At 39.9% G+C, this 21,484-nt stretch overlaps 1 protein-coding gene across 2 annotated transcripts in view; it reads right to left on the reverse strand.

Moving 5' to 3' along the window:
* Positions 1-279: 279 nt before the first annotated feature.
* Positions 280-21,484, reverse strand: part of LOC149843268 (DNA repair protein recA homolog 3, mitochondrial-like) — a 29,355-nt gene continuing 8,150 nt past the window's right edge. The window contains exons 7-8 of one of the 2 annotated variants that reach the window (XM_090001761.1): positions 2,589-2,723; positions 280-1,067 (exon numbers count right to left, since the gene is read on the reverse strand). In XM_090001761.1, coding sequence (XP_089857887.1) covers positions 684-1,067; positions 2,589-2,723 — 519 coding nt within the window. In that variant the 3' untranslated portion in view covers positions 280-683. The remainder of the gene's footprint in view (positions 1,068-2,588; positions 2,724-21,484) is intronic. The other variant, XM_090001762.1, reaches the window with a different exon arrangement.

Below are 21,484 nucleotides of genomic sequence, written 5' to 3' on the forward strand. Positions count from 1 at the left end.
CATCAAGCACCTTCCTATGAACAGTCAATGCAGCCAAATCAGCAGGTTCACCTAGACAAGCATCTTCTACCAAACAGTGAAAAGATGGTAAGGAGCTGGGGCAAGACAAAGTCGACCCCAACTATAAGTTTCGATTGGAGAAGCACCTGTTATTGCAACCAAATCTATCAATCCATAGGGCCAGCCATATCAATCTGCTACAAAATAAGGTGCTTATACACAGGCTTCACATTCAAAACAAAAACATTACAAGAGCATTAGCAAAGCAGAAAAGCTGAATCACTATATTAATTAAACTGTATATATCACAAGTATACAGATGCGATAATCTAAAGAGCACTATGCTCTCACGCCATTTACACATCATCTCAGCATAGGTTCCTTGTCCATATGGGAAGATGGTGTCAAACAGAATTGTTAAGATAATCCTCTCAACGCCATCCTCAGTTAACAATAAGAAAACATCAGACATAGTTACCATGTCAAAATCCTGATAAGAGGGCGCAAAACCACGAAATCCTGAAACACCAGCCTCCAATCATACCCCCATCAAGATCAAAATCTACTGAATTGTTCACCCTCTTCTGGCATTGTTATGCCAAAAAGAAAACCAATTTTAAATGCAAAGCTCCTCAGTACACATCAGAGGGGGGAGTTCTTAGACTGAATCGCCTCTATGAATATTATGCCTCAACAACTGCAGGAACTGATTCATCTTCAGTGGACTCGAATGAAACATCTTCCTCAGTCTGATATGAAGTACCTACTTCCTCTCTTTTCTCGACATCCGAATGTAGGAGTTTCTCTCTTAGCTTCATCAACAATTCTTCTCGAGCATCTTCATGCTCAGTGAGGTAGAGCTTCAGACTATCTTTTCCATGGAAAGTTTGATCATTGACAGTGTAATATGCACCAGCCTTTCTGATGAACTTGTACTTGCAACTTAATTCTAGAATTTCTGAGTCACGGTTGATCCCCTTGCCAAATTCAAGCTCAAATTGTGCAGTTTTGAATGGAGGAGCATGTTTATTCTTCACAATCTTCACCAGGACTTCACTTCCAACGGTCTGTCAAGAGCCAACACTATTATAAGAACCCTAGCTCAACAAATATCAATGGAAAGGCAGCAATCCTTTCACCACTATAACAGCTGGAATATAAACACAAAACAAGTTGCAGAATGGATAGCATAAATAAAGCCTAGTCAAAGAGGCCACTTTGTGAGTTTTCAGTACATTAGAAATTCATACAAAAATCTCAAATCAGGAGATTCGCAAAAATATCATCAGTTAAAATTTATCCCGATAAGAAAGTGAGATTCAAGAGAAAATCATGTCATTTTTATTCTTTATAGATTCTTTTCACTAAAAACTTTACCTGTATCTATTAAGATCTCCCAAGAAATTACCTTGTACAATTATGCTGATACCAATATCACTCATTGATGTCATAAAACAAGGATTCTATTTGTATAAACCATAGTCACATATATCGTTCAAGGTAATTTCTTGTTGAGGGTTTTTCTCAGAGAGATTTTCAAAAACTGATTTTCTGGGAAAATCTTGGGAGTTTTAAATATTAAAAATTTATAAAAAATAATAAGAAAGATAAGAAAATAATAGCTTAAGTATAAATTTTATTGCAAAAATATAAGGAAATAAGTTCAAAAAGTTTTTAAAATATAAAAGAAACAAAAAATACAAAAATTGGCTTATAATACATAAAATAATTTTTTTACAAAAAATATTGCGAAAATATCATGATAAAATCACGATATTTTCATATCTGGCAATACTTTGAAAATATCACAATATTTTGCTGATATTATCGGCTTACGTAAATTTTGTAAATTTTGGTGATATTATCCCGATATTTTCAAAATAATGCCAATATCAGTGACACTGGTATAAACCAGAGTTACCAGTCGAGGAAGCGAGAGCGGGAAGCGATACGGGAAGCGGGAGCGGGAAGCGAGGCACTTTCAAAAATTTAGGAAGCGGGGAAGCGTGGGACCACTTAGAAGAAAATTCCGAACCGTCTCGGAAACGACCTAGGAAGCGAACCGGAAGCGACCTAGGAAGCGAACCGGAAGCGAGGGGGAAGCGGAAAAAATGAAAAAAATGGGGGAAGCGAGCGGGAAGCGAGGGGGAAGCGTGGGGGAAACGTGGGGGAAGCGCGCTTCCCATTTATGGGAAGCGCGTTTCCCATAAAAGGGGGACGCACTTCCCATAAAAGGGAAGCGCGCTTCCCAAAAAAGGGGGACGCTTCCCATCATGCTTCGGAAGCGCGACGTTTCGCGCTTCCGAAGCGCGCTTCGGGGAAGCGCGCTTCCCCTTTTGCCTAGGCGCTTCCGGTAACTCTGGTATAAACCAAATAATGTATCATTCTGGTACATACGATATCTTAGAAAAAGGAGATAATCACATCAGCCAGGAGTGTTGCCCATAAGTTTGGTTCTTAAAAGCTAAATGATACAATAAAAATCATATAAATGCTCCCATAAAGAGATGAACATTATGGTTAACATCGATTAAACTACACAGGGTACCTGCATAGATAGCTAACTGTTAACAAGACAAGGCAGTTACCTCTTCCCCCTTTTTAATAAGGCCAATTCTTTTGATATTTAGGCGGAGAGATGCATAAAACTTCAAGGCATTTCCTCCCGAAGTTACTTCAGTAGGTCCACCAAATCCTCCAAATGTGCTCAACTTTGATCTCACCTAAAATAACAAAACATCTTTACTTAACAAAGGAGACACGGCTCTTGTTCTTAGTAAAAATTAACAATGCATTTATTGTGCAAAAGAAAATTCAGATATTCTGAAAATGAGGGAGTAGAAATGTGGATAACTTGGTCTCAATGATGTAAATAAGAGATAATCAGTTTTTAGAAAATACTGGGACATGACGAGTGTTTTAAGAAATTATCCTTTGGGGCTCAATTAGAAAAAAGAAAAAGCATAGTGATAACAGCAGAAAAAAGAATAACGAACAGTGTTTATAAAAGGCTGTGGCTACAGCAAAACTAGAAAATGTCACAAAGCGGTTCCACACACAGAACAAGGAACTACTGTAATGAAGTAGAAAGAGGTGCACACACACAAATCCACTATGGGATGGTGCACGTTAGGGATGCACACAAACCAAGCCAGAGCTGTTCGAACTCTGCTCTTTTCAAAATGCCCTTGTTCAAGCTTGGCTCGAGCTCGGAGCCGAGCTTCAACGGCATTGTTCAGGCTCGGCTCGGAACCGACCTCGAGCCGAGCCGAGCTGAGCTTGAACAGCATTCTAAAAAGATAAATACATGGAGAAGGCGGGATTCGATCCCTGACCTCACCAATCATTGCACAAACAACCGACCACTGCGCCAGACCATGTTTTTTGTTTACTGTGACCCAAAAAATTATACAAATACTAAAACCCCTAGATTAGAGTCCAGTGAAAAAAAGTGAGGCACGGAATTAAATCTCAGCACCTTCAGTAGAATAGGCTAACGCCCTACCCAATAAGCTAACTGTAACACTTATGAATTAAATTGGAAACATATTATATATATATATATATATATATATATATATATATATATATATATATATATATATTTAGTCAAGCCTAATCGAGATTTTCAAGCTTAATCAAGTTCAACGACTTGATCAAGCTCGGCACGTTTATGCACACCGAGCTTGGACTTGTGTTCAAGCCCGGCTCATTTATGTTCACGAACGAGCTCAGACCAAGCTTAAACGAGTTGAGCTCGAGCTAGCACGGCTTGTACACGAAAACATACAAAATATGATTTTATTATATTATCAAAATGGTCAAGTGAAGCATACATAAAAGGGGGCAAGATGTCCCTTATATAGACAAGAGACTAGGGCTAAAGGAAGCCCATTATAGCTGGTGGGGAGGCCCCAACAGCTATATGGTCTAATGATCATAAAGCCCTTACAACAAAAAATAAAAGACAAAAAATAAAAATAAAAATAACAAATCTGCCCCTAACGGGCAGTACCTATTACATATCGACGACTTGATCAAGCTCGGCACGTTTATGCACACCGAGCTTGGACTTGTGTTCAAGCTCGATTCATTTATGTTCATGGACGAGCTCAGACCGAGCTTAAACGAGTCGAGCTCAAGCTAGCTCGGCTCGTTGAACATCCCTAGTAAACATAAGTCACTAAAGGCTAGAACAAACACTCAAGAGCTCACAAGCCACTAATGGGCATAACACGAAAACATACAAAATATGATTTTCTTATATTATCAAATGCTTAAGTGAAGCATACATAAAAGGGGGCAAGATGTCCCCTACATAATCAAGAGACGAGGGCTAAAGTAAGCACATTATAGTTGTTGGGGAGGGCCCAACAGCTATATGGTCTAATGACCATAAAGCCCTTACAACAAAAAATAAAAGACAAAAAATAAAAATAAAAAAATAGCAAATCTGCCCCTAATTGGTAGTACCTATTACATGTGCAAAAGTACAAAAATGCCCCTAGAAGGCATTACTTGTTACAAAAGAACACACATATTTAACACTCCCCCTCAAACGGATGATGAAATCACCGAAAGTTTTTCAAGGAGAAACAAAAATGAGGCACTGGCAAAGCCTTGGTAAAGAAGTTCAGAATTTGATATTCAGATGTGACATAAGGGAGTTCAATAGTGCCCACTAGAAATATAATGAAACAAGATGTGCACAATCACAATGCCAACAAAGGGCTACAAAAGTGCACAAATACAATATATTCTCTAATGGACCAATAACAATCTCATAAAAGAGATATACAAAAACACTAATTCCACAAGAGCACAATGGCACAACTTCCACACAATCACAATGTAAAAAACTGATTTTTACATAACAACACAACAACAACAACAACAACGCCTTCATCCCAAACAATTGGGGTCGGCGATATGAACCAAAAGGAAAATCATTGTGGGTCCTCCACATGAATCCTTCTCCTCCAATCATTTCTATCCAATGTCATGTCCTCGGTGAGGTTCAAAGCATTCATATCCTTTCTTATCAGCTCCATCCAAGTCTTCTTAGGCCTACCCCGACCTCTTTTAGCTAATATATTTTCCCATTTCTCCATCCTTCTAACCGGAGCATCATTAGGCCTTTGCCGAATATGCCCAAACCATCGTAAACGATTCTCACTCATCTTATTTTCAATGGATGCAACGCCTACCTTCTTCATATTTCCTCATTCTGAATCTTATCTTTTAGTGTATTTCCACATAATTCATCAAAGCATACGCATCTCAATTACACTCATTTTTTGAAAATGATGTTTCTTGGCAGCCCAACATTCCGTACCATATAGTAAAGCGGGTATAAATGTCGTCCTATAAAACTTCCCCTTCAACCGCAATGGCATTTTACGATCGCACAACACTCCAGTTGCACTTTTCCATTTCATCCACCCAACCTTAATCCTATGATTTACATCTCCATTAATTTCTCCATTATTTTGAATGATAGATCCCAAATATTTGAAACAGTCATCCATCGTTATTTCTTGCTCACCAAGCTTCACTACACTCTCATCACTACTTCGTTGCTTACTAAACTGACATTCCATATATTCTGTCTTACTCTTACTCAACGTAAAACCTCTTGCTTCTAAAGTCTGTCTCCATAATTCTAATTTAGCATTAACCCCAGCTCTAGACTCATCAATCAAAACAATATCATCAGCAAACAACATACACCACGGCACATTCTCTTGAATTGATCTTGTAAGTTCAGCTATCACTATAGCAAAAAGGAAAGGGCTTAATGCAAATCCTTGATGTAACCCAACCGTTATAGAAAAATTGTGTGTCACCCCTCCACAAGTGCGGACATTGGTTACTACTCCTTCGTACATATCTTTAATTATACTAATGTACTTGAGAGAAATACCTTTCTTCATCATTGTCCACCAGAGAACATCCCTAGGTACTCTATCGTATGCCTTCTCTAAATCAATAAAAACCATATGCAAATCTTTGTTCGTCTCTCTATATCTCTCAATAAGTTGTCTAAGAAGATGTATAGCTTCTATAGTTGATCTTCCAGGCATAAAACCAAATTGATTCTCCGATATCATGCCAACGTTCCTCAACCTATACTCAATCACCCTCTCCTAAAGTTTCATAGTATGACTCATGAGTTTTATACCACGATAGTTTGTGCAATCTTGTATATCACCCTTATTCTTATAGAGAGGCACCAAAGTACTCTTCCTCCACTCATTAGGAGTCTTATTTGTCTGTCAAATCTTGTTAAAAAGATTTGCCAACCATACTAAACCTTTTTCACCCAAGCAGTTTCAAGCTTCGATAGGTATACCATCCGGGCCAACTGCCTTTCTGGATTTCATATTCTTCAAAGCCTCTGCAATTTCTTTCTTTTAAATCTTGCGCACGAAGTCACGATTCATCTCATGAAAAGGAATGGAGAAGTCTCCAAGATCCTGGGCATGACTTCCATTAAATAGCTTATCAAAATAATCTTTCCATCTCTCCTTAATCTCCTCATCTTTAACTAAAACCCTTTGCGCTTCATCTTTGATACATCTAACCATACCCAGATCCTTCGATTTCATATCTCTCATCTTTGCAAGCCTATAACTATCCTTTTCGCCCTCCTTGGTATCCAACTTGTCATAGACCTCCTTATATACCTTATCCCTCGCGTGTCGAACTACATTTTCAGCTTCCTTCTTTGCTACCATATACTTCTCTAAATTCTCATTATCCCGACTCTTACTTAGATTCCTATAACACTCTCTTTTAACCAGGGTTACCGGAAGCGCCTAGCTAAAAGGGGAAGCGCGCTTCGGAAGCGCGAAACCTCGCGCTTCCGAAGCGTGGGGGGAAGCGTCCCCCTTTTTTGGGAAGCGCGTTTCCCTTTAATGGGGGACGCGTTTCCCTTTAATGGGGGGACGCGCTTCCCTTTAATGGGGGACGCGCTTCCCATCACGCTTCCCCCTCGCTTCCCCCACGCTTCCCCTGTTTTTTTTTAATTTTTTTTAGTTTTTATTTTTTATTTTTATTTTTTTCGCTTCCTCCTCGCTTCCGAGACGCTTCCTAGGTCGCTTCCGAGACGCTTCCTAGGTCGCTTCCGAGACACTTCCCGAATCGCTCCTAAGTGGTCCCACGCTTCCCCGCTTCCTAAAATTTTGAAAGTGCCTCGCTTCTCGCTCCCGCTTCCCGTATCGCTTCCCGCTCCCGGTTCCTCAACTGGCAACCATGCTTTTAACCTTAATAGCTAATTTGACATCTTCGTTTCACCATAATGTATCCTTACCTAGCGGTGCACCGCCTTTAGACTCACACAAAACCTCTTTCGCCACCTTTGCAACCCGCTATCTTATTCCACATTGATTTTGCATCCTCCTCGAGACACCAATTAGCTTCCTTAGCTACCTGTTCTACAAACATTCCTTCTTTAGCTCCTTTCAGTGCCCACCACTTAATTCTAGGATTTATCCTATGTCTATCCCTTTTGTGGCATTTTCTAATTTTAAGATCTAAAATTAAGACTCTATGCTGTGTAGCTACACTTTCTCCCGGTATAACCTTACAATCGATGCAACAACCCCTATCTCTCTTTCTGAGTAGGAAAAAATCTATCTGACTCTTATTAACCCCACTTTTAAATGTTACTAGGTGAGACTCCATTTTCCTAAATCACGTGTTGGCTAAGATCAAATCATAGGACAAACCAAAATCTAAAATCTTTTCTCCACTTTCGTTTCTTTCTCCTATACCATAGCCTCCATGGATACTCTCAAATTCATCCCTACTAATGCCTACATGTCCATTAAGGTCTCCGCCGATGAAAATCTTTTCTCTATGAGATATCCCTTGTACTACTCCGTCTAAATCTTCCCAAAATTGCCGCTTAATGGAATCGTCTAAACCGACTTGAGGTGCATAAACACTAATAAAATTAATAATATTTGTACCTACTACTAATCTAATAAGTATAATCCTATCCCCCTTCCTACGGACCTCAACTACATTATCTATAAACTCACGCCTAATAACAATCCCAACTCCATTCCTATTCCTATGTATTCCTGTATACTAAATCTTATATCCCCAAGGTTGTATCACTTTTGCTTTCTCACCTACCCATTTGGTCTCTTGTAAACATAAAATATCAATCTTTCTCCTACACATAACATCTACTAACTCTACCAACTTACCAGTTAAAGACCCTATGTTCCAAGTGGCTAACCTAATTGTATGGTCTTGAAGTACCTTTTTTACCCTCACCCGTCCAACAAAGTGCGGGAACCCTTGCCTATTTGACCCCACCCCCAGGCGCCGGTTTGACGCGTCGCTTCTGGGCAATGTCCTAGCTACCCTTGCCCACTTATCACTGCCTCCGGGCCTATAGAGTACAAAGCGTCGCTTAGTAGGGAACGCCCCAACGAAATTCGCATATTGGTTCATATTCATAGGATGTGACTACGTTTTTACGCTGGCTGTCACTGGCCTACCGCAACCCTCCTTCGGTATCTGGGCTTGGGACAGACAGTGTATAACTAAACAGTTACATAACAACCAAAAAACAAAAAAAAAAGACTCTACAGTCCCTATTGGACTGTACTATATTACATGCCATTAAATAACCAAAATACCCATGATATACGTATATTGTATAAATATACATATACCAGTTAGGTATAAAAATATATACACTATATTTTAACTGTTCCCTTGCGACTTACAGTGTACAGTTGCGCTTAGAGTCTGTCTTGCTTTTGTTGAGTCTGATGTAAGCTGCCCGGTTCAGGTGAATCAATACCCCGAAGGGGCAGCCCGTATACTTGAACTGTAATGGCCTGCGGGCAAAATTGTGAATGAAGTAAATGCGTTGAGCTTTCTTTTGTTCACCCTCGTTGTGATTGCTTCTTGTGATTGCAATTTCTCTCCCTCTATTCTCTCTTGCTCTCTTACACTCTGATTACAAGCTTCCGCGATCGGCAAGCGAGCTGACGAGTAGGCTTGCGGCGGTGAGGAAGGACCGTCGCGCCGTGCTGGCCCATTGAAGGAAATAGGCCCGTGACAAGTGGTACCAGAGCTCGTTCTCGTGCTGGGGAAGGGACTCCGGAGTCGGTGTCGACAGACACGCCGACAGACTGCGATTTGTGAGCAAGACATCGTGGCGCCTTATCAAAACTTGCGCAACACCAAAGGCAAGGCAGTTGCTGAAGCCGAGGAGATGGGTTCACCTCGGGGCCAAGAAGAGTTGGTTGCAACTGTTAACAAGCTGGTGGAAGAAGTGACTTCGCATAATGAAGCGATTTCACGCGCATGTGAATCATTCAATGGACTAAATGATGTGGTGGCGAGCCTGCAAGAGCAGGTAACCTTATTAATGGGGCAGGTCACTTCGTTGACGACTACAGTGGCCGAATTGCAGACTGAAGTAGGGGAGCTTCAGTTGAAGAACCGTACGTTGCAGCGGACGGTGACCTTAAATGGCGGAAATGGTGAGAGGTCATCAAGGATTGATGTGCCAAGACCCGCAAAATTCAATGGTTCTCGTGACAGCAAGGACATTGAGAACTTCTTGTTCCAAGTAAAAGACTACTTGGATATCCAGAATGTGACCCTCGAAGATCTGAGGATTAAGGCTGCAGCGGCCTTACTTGATGGTGACGCTATCGCTTGGTGGAGGCGGAAGCGCAATGACATGGAGATAGGTCAATGTGTGATAGACACTTTTGATGACTTCAAAATGGAGTTGCGCAACTACTTCATGACAAGAAATGCGCAGAGACAGGCTTACCGGATGGTTCGTGAGCTTAAACACACTGGTTCGTTGCAAGACTATGTTTGAACGTTCCAGAAGCTTATGCTGGAGATACCTAACATGCCAGAAGACGACATACTCAACTGGTTCATTGTGGGACTTCAGCCATGGGCACAGTCTGAAGTGGAAAGGAGCAACCCCCGTATTTTGGAAGATGCATATATGGCGGCTGAGCGCTTAGTTGACACTCAGCACAAGTCTTTCACCCCATCAACCAAAGTTGGGAAGAAGCCTGACCACGGAGGCAAGAAGGATGAGCAGCGCAATGATAAAGGTGAGGCGTCGACACGCCATCAATCCGAAAAGAAACAGAACTTCACGAAGCATAACAACAGCAACAAGAGTGCGGTTGTAACATGTTGGTTCTGCGGCGATAGACATATCGCCAGACAGTGCCCAAAGCGCCTTGTAAAGGACGACGGGCAAGTCAATGCTACATGGGAAGAATGCAGCGATACTGAATGCAGTGACACTGAGACCATGCAACCAAGGATAGGGGCCATGCGATCGATTAACGCAGCTAGAAGTTGTGCAACTAAGAACATGCAGGTCAGTAAGGAACTTATGTACGTAGAAGTCATTATGAATGGAAAGTCTACTTCAGCAATGGTAGACTCGGGGGTCACACACAACTTTGTCTCGCGGGAAGAGGCAGAGCGGTTGGGCTTGAAAACTGGGTCAAAGCAGAGGACTATTAAAATAGTAAACTCTGAGGCCAAGCCCATCCTTGGTGAAGCAAGAGATGTGGCTACTCAAGTGGGGAGTTGGGTCGGCAAAGTCAACTTCTCTGTGGCGCCCCTGGACGATTTCAAGGTGATTCTGGGTATGGAGTTTCTGCGAAGCCAGAATGTTATGATGTTGCCAAAGTTTAACACGTTGACGATCATAAGGTCAGACCTGTCACACACAGTACAGTGCCTTACGCAGAAAGGCAAGTCTTCTGTGTTATCGGCAATGCAACTGAAGAAGGGTGTCAAGCATGGGGAGCAGACATTCTTAGTTGCAGTGCGTGCAGATGAAGGGAAGGTAGAAGCAGCAGTGTCGCTGACCCTAACCCCACTATTGGTGGAGTTTTGGGGGGTGATGCCCCCGGAATTGCCAAAGCGTCTTCCGCCAAGACGTGAGGTCGACCACAAGATTGAGTTGACCCCGGGAGCGAAGCCTCCTGCAATGGTTTCATACCGTATGGGGCCAGCTGAGCAGAAGGAGCTGCGCAGGCAGCTAGACGAGATGTTGGACGCAGGCATTGTTTGTCCATCAAAAGCCCCATTTGGTGCCCCGATCCTTTTTCAGATGAAACATGACGACTTTAAACGGTTATGTGTGGATTGCCGTGCTTTGAACAAGGTCACGGTGAAGAACAGGTACCCATTGCCATTGATAGCGGACTTGTTCGATCAGCTAGGCAGTGCCCGTATCTTTTCCAACCTAGATCTGCGATCGGGTTACTGGCAGGTGAGGATTGCCGAAGGTGATGAGCCGAAAACAACTTGCGTCACCCGCTATGGTGCTTACGAATTTCTAGTAATGCCATTCGGGTTGACAAATGCTTCAGCCACGTTCACGACTTTAATGAACCAGATCTTCTACCCTTACTTAGGCAAGTTTGTGGTAGTCTATCTGGATGATATCGTGATCTACAGCAGCAACATAGAGGAACATGTCGGGCACTTGCGAACAGTGTTTCAGGTGTTGAAGGAGAATGACCTCTGTGTCAAACGAGAGAAGTGTCTCTTCGGGCAGGAGGAGATCAGCTTCCTTGGCCACGTTGTGGGGCGTGGTGTGCTGCGTATGGATGGGCAGAAGATAAGGGTCATCCAGGAATGGGTTCCGCCAAGTAAAGTGCCAGAATTGCGGTCATTCCTCGGTTTGGCAAACTATTATCGGCGTTTCATCGAAGGTTATTCCCTCATTGTTGTGCCTCTCATAGATTTGTTAAAGAAGAATCGGGTATGGCTCTGAACAGGAGTGTGCCAAGATGCCTTCGATGGCTTGAAGAAAGCCTTAGTGAGGAAGTCAGTGCTGCGACTGCCTGATCATTCGAGACCCTTTGAAGTCCACACTGATGCCTCAGACTTTGTCATTGGCGGAGTTATTATGCAAGATGGTCATCTGATCGCATATGAGAGTCGTAAGCTGAAGGATGCAGAGAGGCGTTACACAGTGCATGAACGTGAGATGACCGTCATTGTATTGCCTCAGGACCTGGCGGCATTACCTTTTGGGTGTCGAGTTCGTCGTCAAGACGGACAATGTGGCCACGAGCTATTTTCAGACACAAAAGAAGTTGACGCCTAAACAAGCTCGATGGCAGATGTTTTTGGCTGAGTTCAACTTTGCCTTGGAGTACAAGGTTGGAAAGACCAATGTTGTGGTGGATGCCTTGAGCCGTAGGGCTGAACTGGCAGCTGCGCGCGCGGAGTCTTTTGAAGTGCATTTGGAGGGTGCATTGCTGAGCCGCATCCGCGAGGGTACGCAGCAGGATCCGACCGCACAACACATTGTTTCTCTGGCGCAGGCAGAGAAGACTCGACGATTTTGGCTACAGGATGGCCTCCTCGTAACAAAAGGGGGACGCATCTTTTTACCACGGTGGGGAAGCCTTCGCCGAGAGCTACTTAAGGAGTGCCATGATACACTATGGGCCGGCCATCCTGGTCAGGAGCGGACCTTAGCACTCCTTGAGCGCGGCTACTATTGGCCGCATATGAGAGACGACGTTGAGGGGTATGTGCGGACATGCCTCATCTGCTAGCAAGATAAGGGGACAAACCAGAAGGCTGCCGGTCTCCTTGAGCCTCTACCAATTCCAGAACGTCCTTGGGATAGCATCTCCATGGACTTTATTGTTAGTCTGCCGAAGGTAGAGGGCCTCAGTTCTATTTTGGTCGTGGTGGATTGTTTCTCAAAGTATGTCACCTTCATCCCAGCTTCCAAGGAGTGCCCTGCAGAGAAGACTGCAGAGTTGTTCGTAAAGCATGTGGTGAAGCACTGGGGCATACCAAAGAGCATTGTGAGTGATCGCGATGCTCGCTTCACGGGCAAGTTCTGGCGTGAAGTATTTCGGCTACTTGGCTCTGATTTGCTGTTTTCAACAAGCTTCCATCCACAGACAGATGGGCAGACAAAGCGCATCAACGGGATACTAGAGCAGTACCTTAGGCACTTTGTTAGTGCCAATCAGAAAAATTGGGTGAAGCTCCTCGATGTGACACGGTTTTGTTATAATCTGTAGAAGAGCGAGTCTTCAGGCCACAGTCCGTTTGAGATAGCCACGAGGCAGCAGCCACTGACCCCGCACACTCTTGCCGCACAAGAAAAGGGAAGGTCATCTTTCGCCTATCAGTTTGTTCGCGACTGGCACGAGCAGAATGAGTTGGCGAAGGCATTCTTACACAAAGCAGCAAAAAGAATGAAGAAGTGGGCGGACAAACACCGTTGGCCCGCAGGGTTCCAAGTTGGGGACCAAGTGTTGGTGAAGTTATATCCTGGTCGCACAGGCATCTTCCGCGGGCGGCACCGCGGACTACTCAGAAAGTATGAGGGACCCTTCACCATCACAAAGAAGGTGGGCAAGCTGACATACAAGTTGCAGTTGCCCCCAGACTTCAAGGTGCACCCGGTGTTCCACGTGTGCAACCTCAAGCAGTTTCATCCAGATGATGGAGACCCGGAACGCAGTATGCCACAACGTGCTTCCATCATGCAGAGGGCCCCGGCAGCACAACGAGCCGAGAAGCACCTCAGTTAGATCCTTCGCCACAAGGTCAACTACTTGGGGCAAGCGAAGAAATACTTGGTGCAGTGGGAGGAAACAGCGGAACCAACGTGGGAGCCTGCATTTCGAATGAACAGCCGCTACCCGGCTGAAGTCAGGGCTTACCACGAAACAGATGGCACCGAGGACGGCGCATGATTTGAAGGGGGGAGCATGTTCCCTTGCGACTTACAATGTACAGTTGCGCTTAGAGTCTGTCTTGCTTTTGTTGAGTCTGATGTAAGCTGCCCGGTTCAGGTGAATCAATACCCCAAAGGGGCAGCCCGTATACTTGAACTGTAATGGCATGCGGGCAAAATTGTAAATGAAGTAAATGCATTGAGCTTTCTTTTGTTCACCCTCGTTGTGATTGCTTCTTGTGATTGCAATTTCTCTCCCTCTATTCTCTCTTGCTCTCTTGCACTCTGATTACAAGCTTCCACGATCGGCAAGCGAGCTGACGAGTAGGCTTGCGGCGGTGAGGCAGGACCGTCGCGCCGCGCTGGCCCATTGAAGGAAATAGGCCCGTGACATTAACACTTCCCTCAAAATTACGGTGAGATCACCGAAAGTTTGCTAAGAAGATACAAAAATCTTGTTAGAGGAAGAGCTTTGGTGAAAAAGCCCGCAATACGAAACTCAGACTAAACATATGGTAAAGTAATCATCCCCTTATCAGTCTCAATATGTTCCGTTCATTCATGAAATGTGTGATTGTTGGCTATATATATGACACTTTTGTTATCAAAGCATAATTTTAAAGGTTCTAAAACATCAACACCCATATCTGAAAGTAATGATCTCATCCACACGACCTCGATTGTTGTTGTAGTTATCGCCCTATATTCAGTTTTCGTGGAAAGTAAAGACACTTTCTGTTGTTTTTTGCATCTCCAAGAAATGAGAGAATCACCTCCAAACACACAAAAACTTGTAGTTGAGTGACGGTTATTAGGATCTTCTCTTCAGTCAGAATCAGTATAAGCAATAAGAATAGCCTTTTAGATGTAGTTTTCTTGATGTATCAAACTATTCTTAACACGATACTCATGTGAACTGATGTAGGCGCATGTTGAAACTGACTTGCAGTATGTTGTACTGCATGTGCAATGTCTGGCCTCGTAATAGATAAGTACATTAATGATCTGATAAGTTGCATATAAGGAGTTAAATCATCTAATAAAACTCTATTTTCAACTCTCACTTTAGCATTTATCACTTTAGGAGTATCAACATATTTTGTGTTTGTGATTCTTGAACACGCAACAATATCAGTTGCAAACTTTATTTGAGACAAAATGTACCCTCTTGGCTTGTATGCTACTTTAATTCCTAAAAAATATCTCAAAAAACCAAGGCCAGTCATATCAAAAGAATTCTTCAATTTTCTTCTGAACATTCTCAATGATGATCATATCAACATACAAAAGCAGAATGATAAAGGAGGTACCTGCAGATTTTACAAAAAGAACAGTGTCAGTGTAATAGGATTTAAATCTAAGATTCAACACAGTTTCACTAAACCGATCATACCATGCTTTAGGAGCTTGTTTAAGCCCATATAAAGTTTTTTTAAGATGAAGAACCATTCCATTTTCAATAGTTAGACTAGGGAGAGGATCCATGTAAACTTTTTTATTTAAGAAAACATTTTTAACATCTAACTGATATATAATAGGTTATTTTCTAATGGATGTTACTGCAACTAGAGCCCTAACTGTAGTCGTAGGAGCTGCTGGAGCAAATGTTTCTTTATAATCTATTCCATATTCTTGAGAATATCCTTTTACAACTAATCTTGCTTTATATCTTTCTAGAGACCCGTCACTCTTTGTTTTGACTTTAAATACCCATCTACATCCTATTGTCTTCTTTCTTTTAGGAAGATGTTGGACTTTCTAAGTATGGGCCTTATGTAATGCATCTAATTCTATTTTCATAGCTACTACCCATTCTTTTATGTTTTTAGCTTCTTTATAGTTATAAACGATTCATAATATGAATGAATTGCTAGAAGGCAAGTCGATTCATAGGAGACAAACCTATTTAAAGGCCTATGTATCTATTTCTTTTATATTTTTAGCTTCTTTACAGTTAGATGGTTCATGATATGAATTAATTGTTAGAAGGCATGTCCTTTAGTTTGGAGAGAAGGATTCATGGGAGACAAACCTATTTGGAGGCTTATGTATCCGTTCAGTTCTTCTAACACTAGACCCTTCAACATTTGTTGGTTGACTATACTTTTCAAAAGTACATGGATGCTCTGCATTATCTCGTCTAGAGTATTGTAAGAGGTTATGAGTTGGTTCCCTTTCTTCACTTGGTCCATTATTTGACTCAAAATCATCAATATCATCATTATCAATAATTTCATCATTTGATTTAGGTAACAAATCAAACAAGAAGGCATACTCGGATTCTTCCTTGGGTTTTTCAAAATCAAATCCAATTTCATTTTCAAGAAATGTTACATTTATAGAAACATAAAGTTTATCATTTTTGGATCATAGCATGGATAGCCTTTTTTATTTTTGGCATATAAAAAAAATCACATTTTATAGCCTTAGGAGCGAGTTTGTTATATTTTTCAAGAAGCACAAAGCATTTACATCCGAAGACCCTTGGTTTTTTCAAATCATGAGAGATTTTAAAGAGTTTTTCAATTAGAAATTTGTTTTCCAAAGTTTGAGAAGGCATTTTATTTATTAGATATACCACGATAAGAGCGGCTTCGGCTAAAAAAAAATAGAATTTCTTTTGAAATGAGTAGGGTCCTAGTAGTTTCAATAATATGGCGGTGCTTTCTTTCAGAATACCATTTTATTGGGGGGTCCTAGGACAAGATCTTTGGTATAAATTTTCATGAGTTTTTAAATATGATTGAAATTCATTTAAAAGGAACTCTCCGCCTGAGTCGAAGCTGAAGATTTTAATATTTGTTTTAAATTATTTTTTAACAAGATTATGAAAAATTTTAAAGCACAGAAAAACTTCGGATTTGAGTTTAAGGAAGTAGATCCAAGTATGTCTACTAAAATCATCTATGAATATAACATAATATGAATAACCGCCTTTTGACATAACGGACACTAATTCAAAGATTTCATTAGTCAAGGAAGTACTAGATCCAAAATACATCGTTTGCATTTTTTCAAGTATGCAATCTTCACATACAAATTCTTTATCCTTGCAAAAAAAATTCAAAAATGGAAAATGAGATAATTTGGATATACTCGGTGTCTTAATCTTTTATGCCAAAGATCTAAGTTAATTTCTTTGATATGATTACAAAAAGAGTTTTTAGGTAAACATATGAAATCTATATAGTAAAGATCTCTTTTACAGCCTTACCCAATTAGCTACCCTGACTGGAGATCTTGCACCCAACAAGCCTTAAATGAGAAGAATACTTTATACCCATAATCAAAATTTTGATATACCAAAAAAAGGTTTAAATCTAATTTTGAAATAACCCTCACATTTGGGACAAAAAAATTTGAAATATTGTTGAAGTTTCCTATACTTTTAACTTTCAAAGAAGTACTATTGGCGGTTGACACATATGAAAAATATGAATTAGTGCAATCGGATAATAGAGACTCATTATGAGTGAAGTGAAAAGAGGTTCCCGAATCTAGAAGAGGAGATGGCGTCACCGGACGTAGGAGTGGCTTTTAGAATTTGTGAGACGACCTCCACTATATGGGCAATTGTTAAATCATTGAAGTTGCCCCCTTTCTTTGATTCTTGAGGTTCTTCACTTACAACGGCCACTTTTTTGAGCTTGGGACAATCCAGTCTTATATGCCCCGGTTCTTTACAATGATGACAAGTAATTTTACCCTTGTATCATCCCCCATTATGTCTTTTTCTATTTAGTTTTCTTTGAAAGTGAGGTGGTTTATAAGTTTTTACAAAAATTTTGGGTCTTAATACGGCAATAACCTCGTCATTAGACTTGTGCATTTCAAGTATTGTTTCTTCTTGACAAATTTGATCAAGAGCCTCACTTATAGAAAGAGCTAAAGTCCTATGAAGCAAGGAGGGCCTAACTTGCTCAAATTAAGGTAAAAAACTATATAGAAAAGAGAAAAGTTTTTTTCTTTCAACTTGTAATTTTCTCATCTCAATAGTTGAACCTTCCCATTTTGGTTATAACATAGCTAGTTTATCCCAAATAGGAGATAAGATACCATAAAAGTCTCTTACACTTTTATCTTATTGTTTGGTATTAAGTACCTTGTTTTAAAGATAATATAGCCTAGTCATATCTTTTTGAATGAATGTTCTTTTTAGGAAGATCCATGCATCACATGCCTTTTTAAATTTGATGATGTTGGCAGTGATTATGAACTCCATGGTATTTATGAACCATGAGAGTATTTAAGCATTGTTAGCTTCCCAATCCTTTAACTTGTTTCGGTATTCTTGCAAGACTCTTTCTTTTCTTCTTCAGATAGAGCTTTGACTTGATTTACTTCTCTTCTTGTTAATTTAAGTTGAGGTTCATTAGTGGTTCCACTAACAAACCCCCAATGCTTTTTACCTTTGATGTGATTTTTCATTGCAGTAGCCCACATCAAATAGTTGCTTTCGTTAAGCTTGTAGGAGATGACGAAGGCATAATATCTTTCTCCTATAATGAAGAAGGCTTGTGTTTTAAGACTAAAGATTGAAGAGCACCACTACAAAGAGAGTAATCCCAAGATAACTTTCAACACTTTAAGATCCCTAAGCTATAATACCATGTAATGAAACAAGATGTGCACAATCACAATAACAATCTCATAAAAGAGATATACAAAAACACGAATTCCACAAGAGCACAATGGCACAACTTCCACACAAGCACAATGTAAAAAATGACTTTTATACAACCAATAAGCTTAGAAAAGCTTACATTCTATAGAGTGGTGAGGCTCTATTATAATGAAAGGGAGGCAGTCAATATGACTGACACACAAAAAACTGAAAATAAATAAATAAAAATAAAAAAGACTCTACATACCCTATTGGACTGTACTATATTACATGCCATTAAATGACCAAAATGCCCCTAATATATGTATATTGTATAAATATACATATATCGATTAGGTATAAAATATATATACACTATATTTTAACAAGAAACAACTCCCGAACATAGTGACAATTTATCTATATATGCTTTGTTCGTTAATGAAAGGTGTGATTTCTAGCAATGTAGATAGCGCTCTTGTTGTTGCAATACCTCTTTGATGGAGTAGAGATGTTAACACACATATCCTTCAATAGACTTTTTAGCTAAGCAATCTCAGTAGCGGTAGTTGTCATTGACCGATACTCGGCTTCGTAGAAAAAGAGACATCTTTTGTTGCTTCTTACACCTTCAAGATATAAGTGAATCGCCAAGAAACATGCAATAACCTGTAGTGGAAATACGATCATTAAGATTGTTTCCCTAATCAAAATCAGTATAAGCAATTAAATCAATAGATAAAAAAGATGATAAGAAAATCCCTTTAGTTATAGTGCCCCTCAAATACATGATGATTCATGTAACAGCTGCCATGTAGATTAAAGTGGGCACATGTTGAAATTGGCTTGCGTTGTGAACTTGCATGGGGTATGTTAGGTCGAGTGATGGATAAATATGTGAGAAACCCAATTAGTTGGCGAAAAAGAGTGGGATCCTTTAATGGAGTGCATCATTGGCTCTCATCTTGAGGTTGAGAACTTTAGGAGTATCAACTACCTTTTCATCCGGACCTAACAATTATGTCAGAAGCCAGTTTCATTTGAGAAAGTACATATCCTCTTGGGGAGTACGCAACCTCAATACCTAAAAAATACATCAGAAACCCAAGGTCAAACATATCAAAGGTTCTTTTAAGAACATTTTTAAATTCATCAATATCCTTTATATCACTTCTATGATAATCATAAAACAATTATACATGTCCTTGCATTTCTAATAAAGAGAGTAGTGTCAGTATAACAATAAATAAACTCATTGTCAATAATAACTTTACTAAAACGATCATACCAAGCCTTTGGAATATGTTTAATACCATAGAAAGCTTTTTTAAGTTTAACAATCTTACATTTTCAATGTCAAATCTAGGTAGAGGATCCATATACACTTCTTCATTGAGATTCTCATTAAAAAAAATATTTTTTATATCTAATTGATTAATTGTTTATTTCTTAATTGAGGCTACTGCTATAGGAGTCCTAACACTGGTCATTCTAGTTACAAGTGCAAATGTTTCTTCATAGTCAATCACATATTCCTAAGCATACCCCCCTTAGCTACAAACCTAGCTTTATACCTTTTTAAAGTTTCATCACCTTTGGTTTTAACTTTGAATACCCATCTACATCGTATAGGTTTCTTTCCTAAGGGAAGGTTCACAATTTCTAAAGTTTTGGCTTTATAGAGGGCATATAACTCAACTTGCATAGCTTTTACCCAATGAGAGTAGTCTTTGGCTTCTTTGTATGCAGCAAATGGTTGACAAGCTTTATATCTAGGGGAAAAGGACTCATATGACATGAATCTACTAGGAGATTTAGATATGTGATCCAATCTCCTAATGTTTGTATCATTTATGGGTTGATTTGTTACATCTATAGATTAATTTTGCATGGATTTATCTAGTGTGCATGGATTTTCCTTAATATTATGGAGAGAATAGATCAGAGTTGTCAATCGGGGAAGCAAGACCAAGAAGTGATTCGAGAAGCGAAAGCGAGAAGCGAGGTACTTCCAAAATTTTAGGAAGAGGGAAGCGCGGGATGACTTAGAAGCGAACCAGGAATCGTCTCGAAAATGAGAAGAGAAGCGAACCGGAAACGACCTAGGAAGCGAACAAGGATTCAAAGGGTAAGCGAGTAGGAATAGAAAGGGAAGCGAAAAAATTATATAAATAAGACTAAAAGTCTCCCAAGAAATATAACTCAGAAACCTTTAACCAAAAATATAAGTTATATAACTCATAAATAGTCAACCAGAAATATAACTCAGAAACTGACAACCAAAAATATAAGTTATATAACTCAAAAATAGTCAACCAGAAATATAAATTATATAACTCAGAAACATTCAAACAAATTATATATGAATTACACACACACACACACACACACACACACACATATATATATATATATATATATATAAATGAAACACACGAACACAGAATATATATAACATACATATTATAATAACTTAAATACAAAACATATAATATAACTGAAAAACATAAACTATAGCAAAAACAGGAAGAAGAAGAAAAAAAGAAAAGACAAGAATGAAAAAATAAGAAGAAAAAAAAGGAAAAAAGAAGGGGAAGCGTGGTTCCCATTTAATTATGGTGCTTCCCAGTGCGTTTCGGAAGCGCCACGTTTCACGCTTCCAAAACACACTTCCCCAGGTCCTATAGTGCTTCTGGTAACCCTGGAATAAACCCTAAGCTCTTGAACATCATTGGTCTTGTTAATGTTGTCTTTAGTATCAACCATGTTGGGAGAATTAATACCACCATCATTATTACAATCACCAACCTAACTTGGTTCATTAGTGATGTAGTCATCATCAACATCATTTACAAAAACTTCATCAATGTTAGATGATTCATTTACTTCCTTAGGCAACAAATCAAACAAGAAAGAATAGTCATTATCTTTATTAGTTATATCCTTTTCAAAACCATTTTCTTTTTCAAGAAAGGTTGCATTTCTTAAAATATAGTTTTTTATTTTTTAAATCATAACACCTATAACCCTTTTGATTTTCCCCATAACCAAGAAAGGCACATTTAATAGCCTTATGAGACAATTTATCATTTCTTTCACAAAGCTCACAACCAAAGTCCCTTAGCTTTTTAATAATCGGTACAATTATAAAA

The sequence above is a fragment of the Nuphar pumila genome, chromosome 3, assembly GCF_984573655.1.
Source record: "Nuphar pumila chromosome 3, dmNupPumi1.hap1.1, whole genome shotgun sequence".
Classification (NCBI taxonomy): domain Eukaryota; kingdom Viridiplantae; phylum Streptophyta; class Magnoliopsida; order Nymphaeales; family Nymphaeaceae; genus Nuphar; species Nuphar pumila.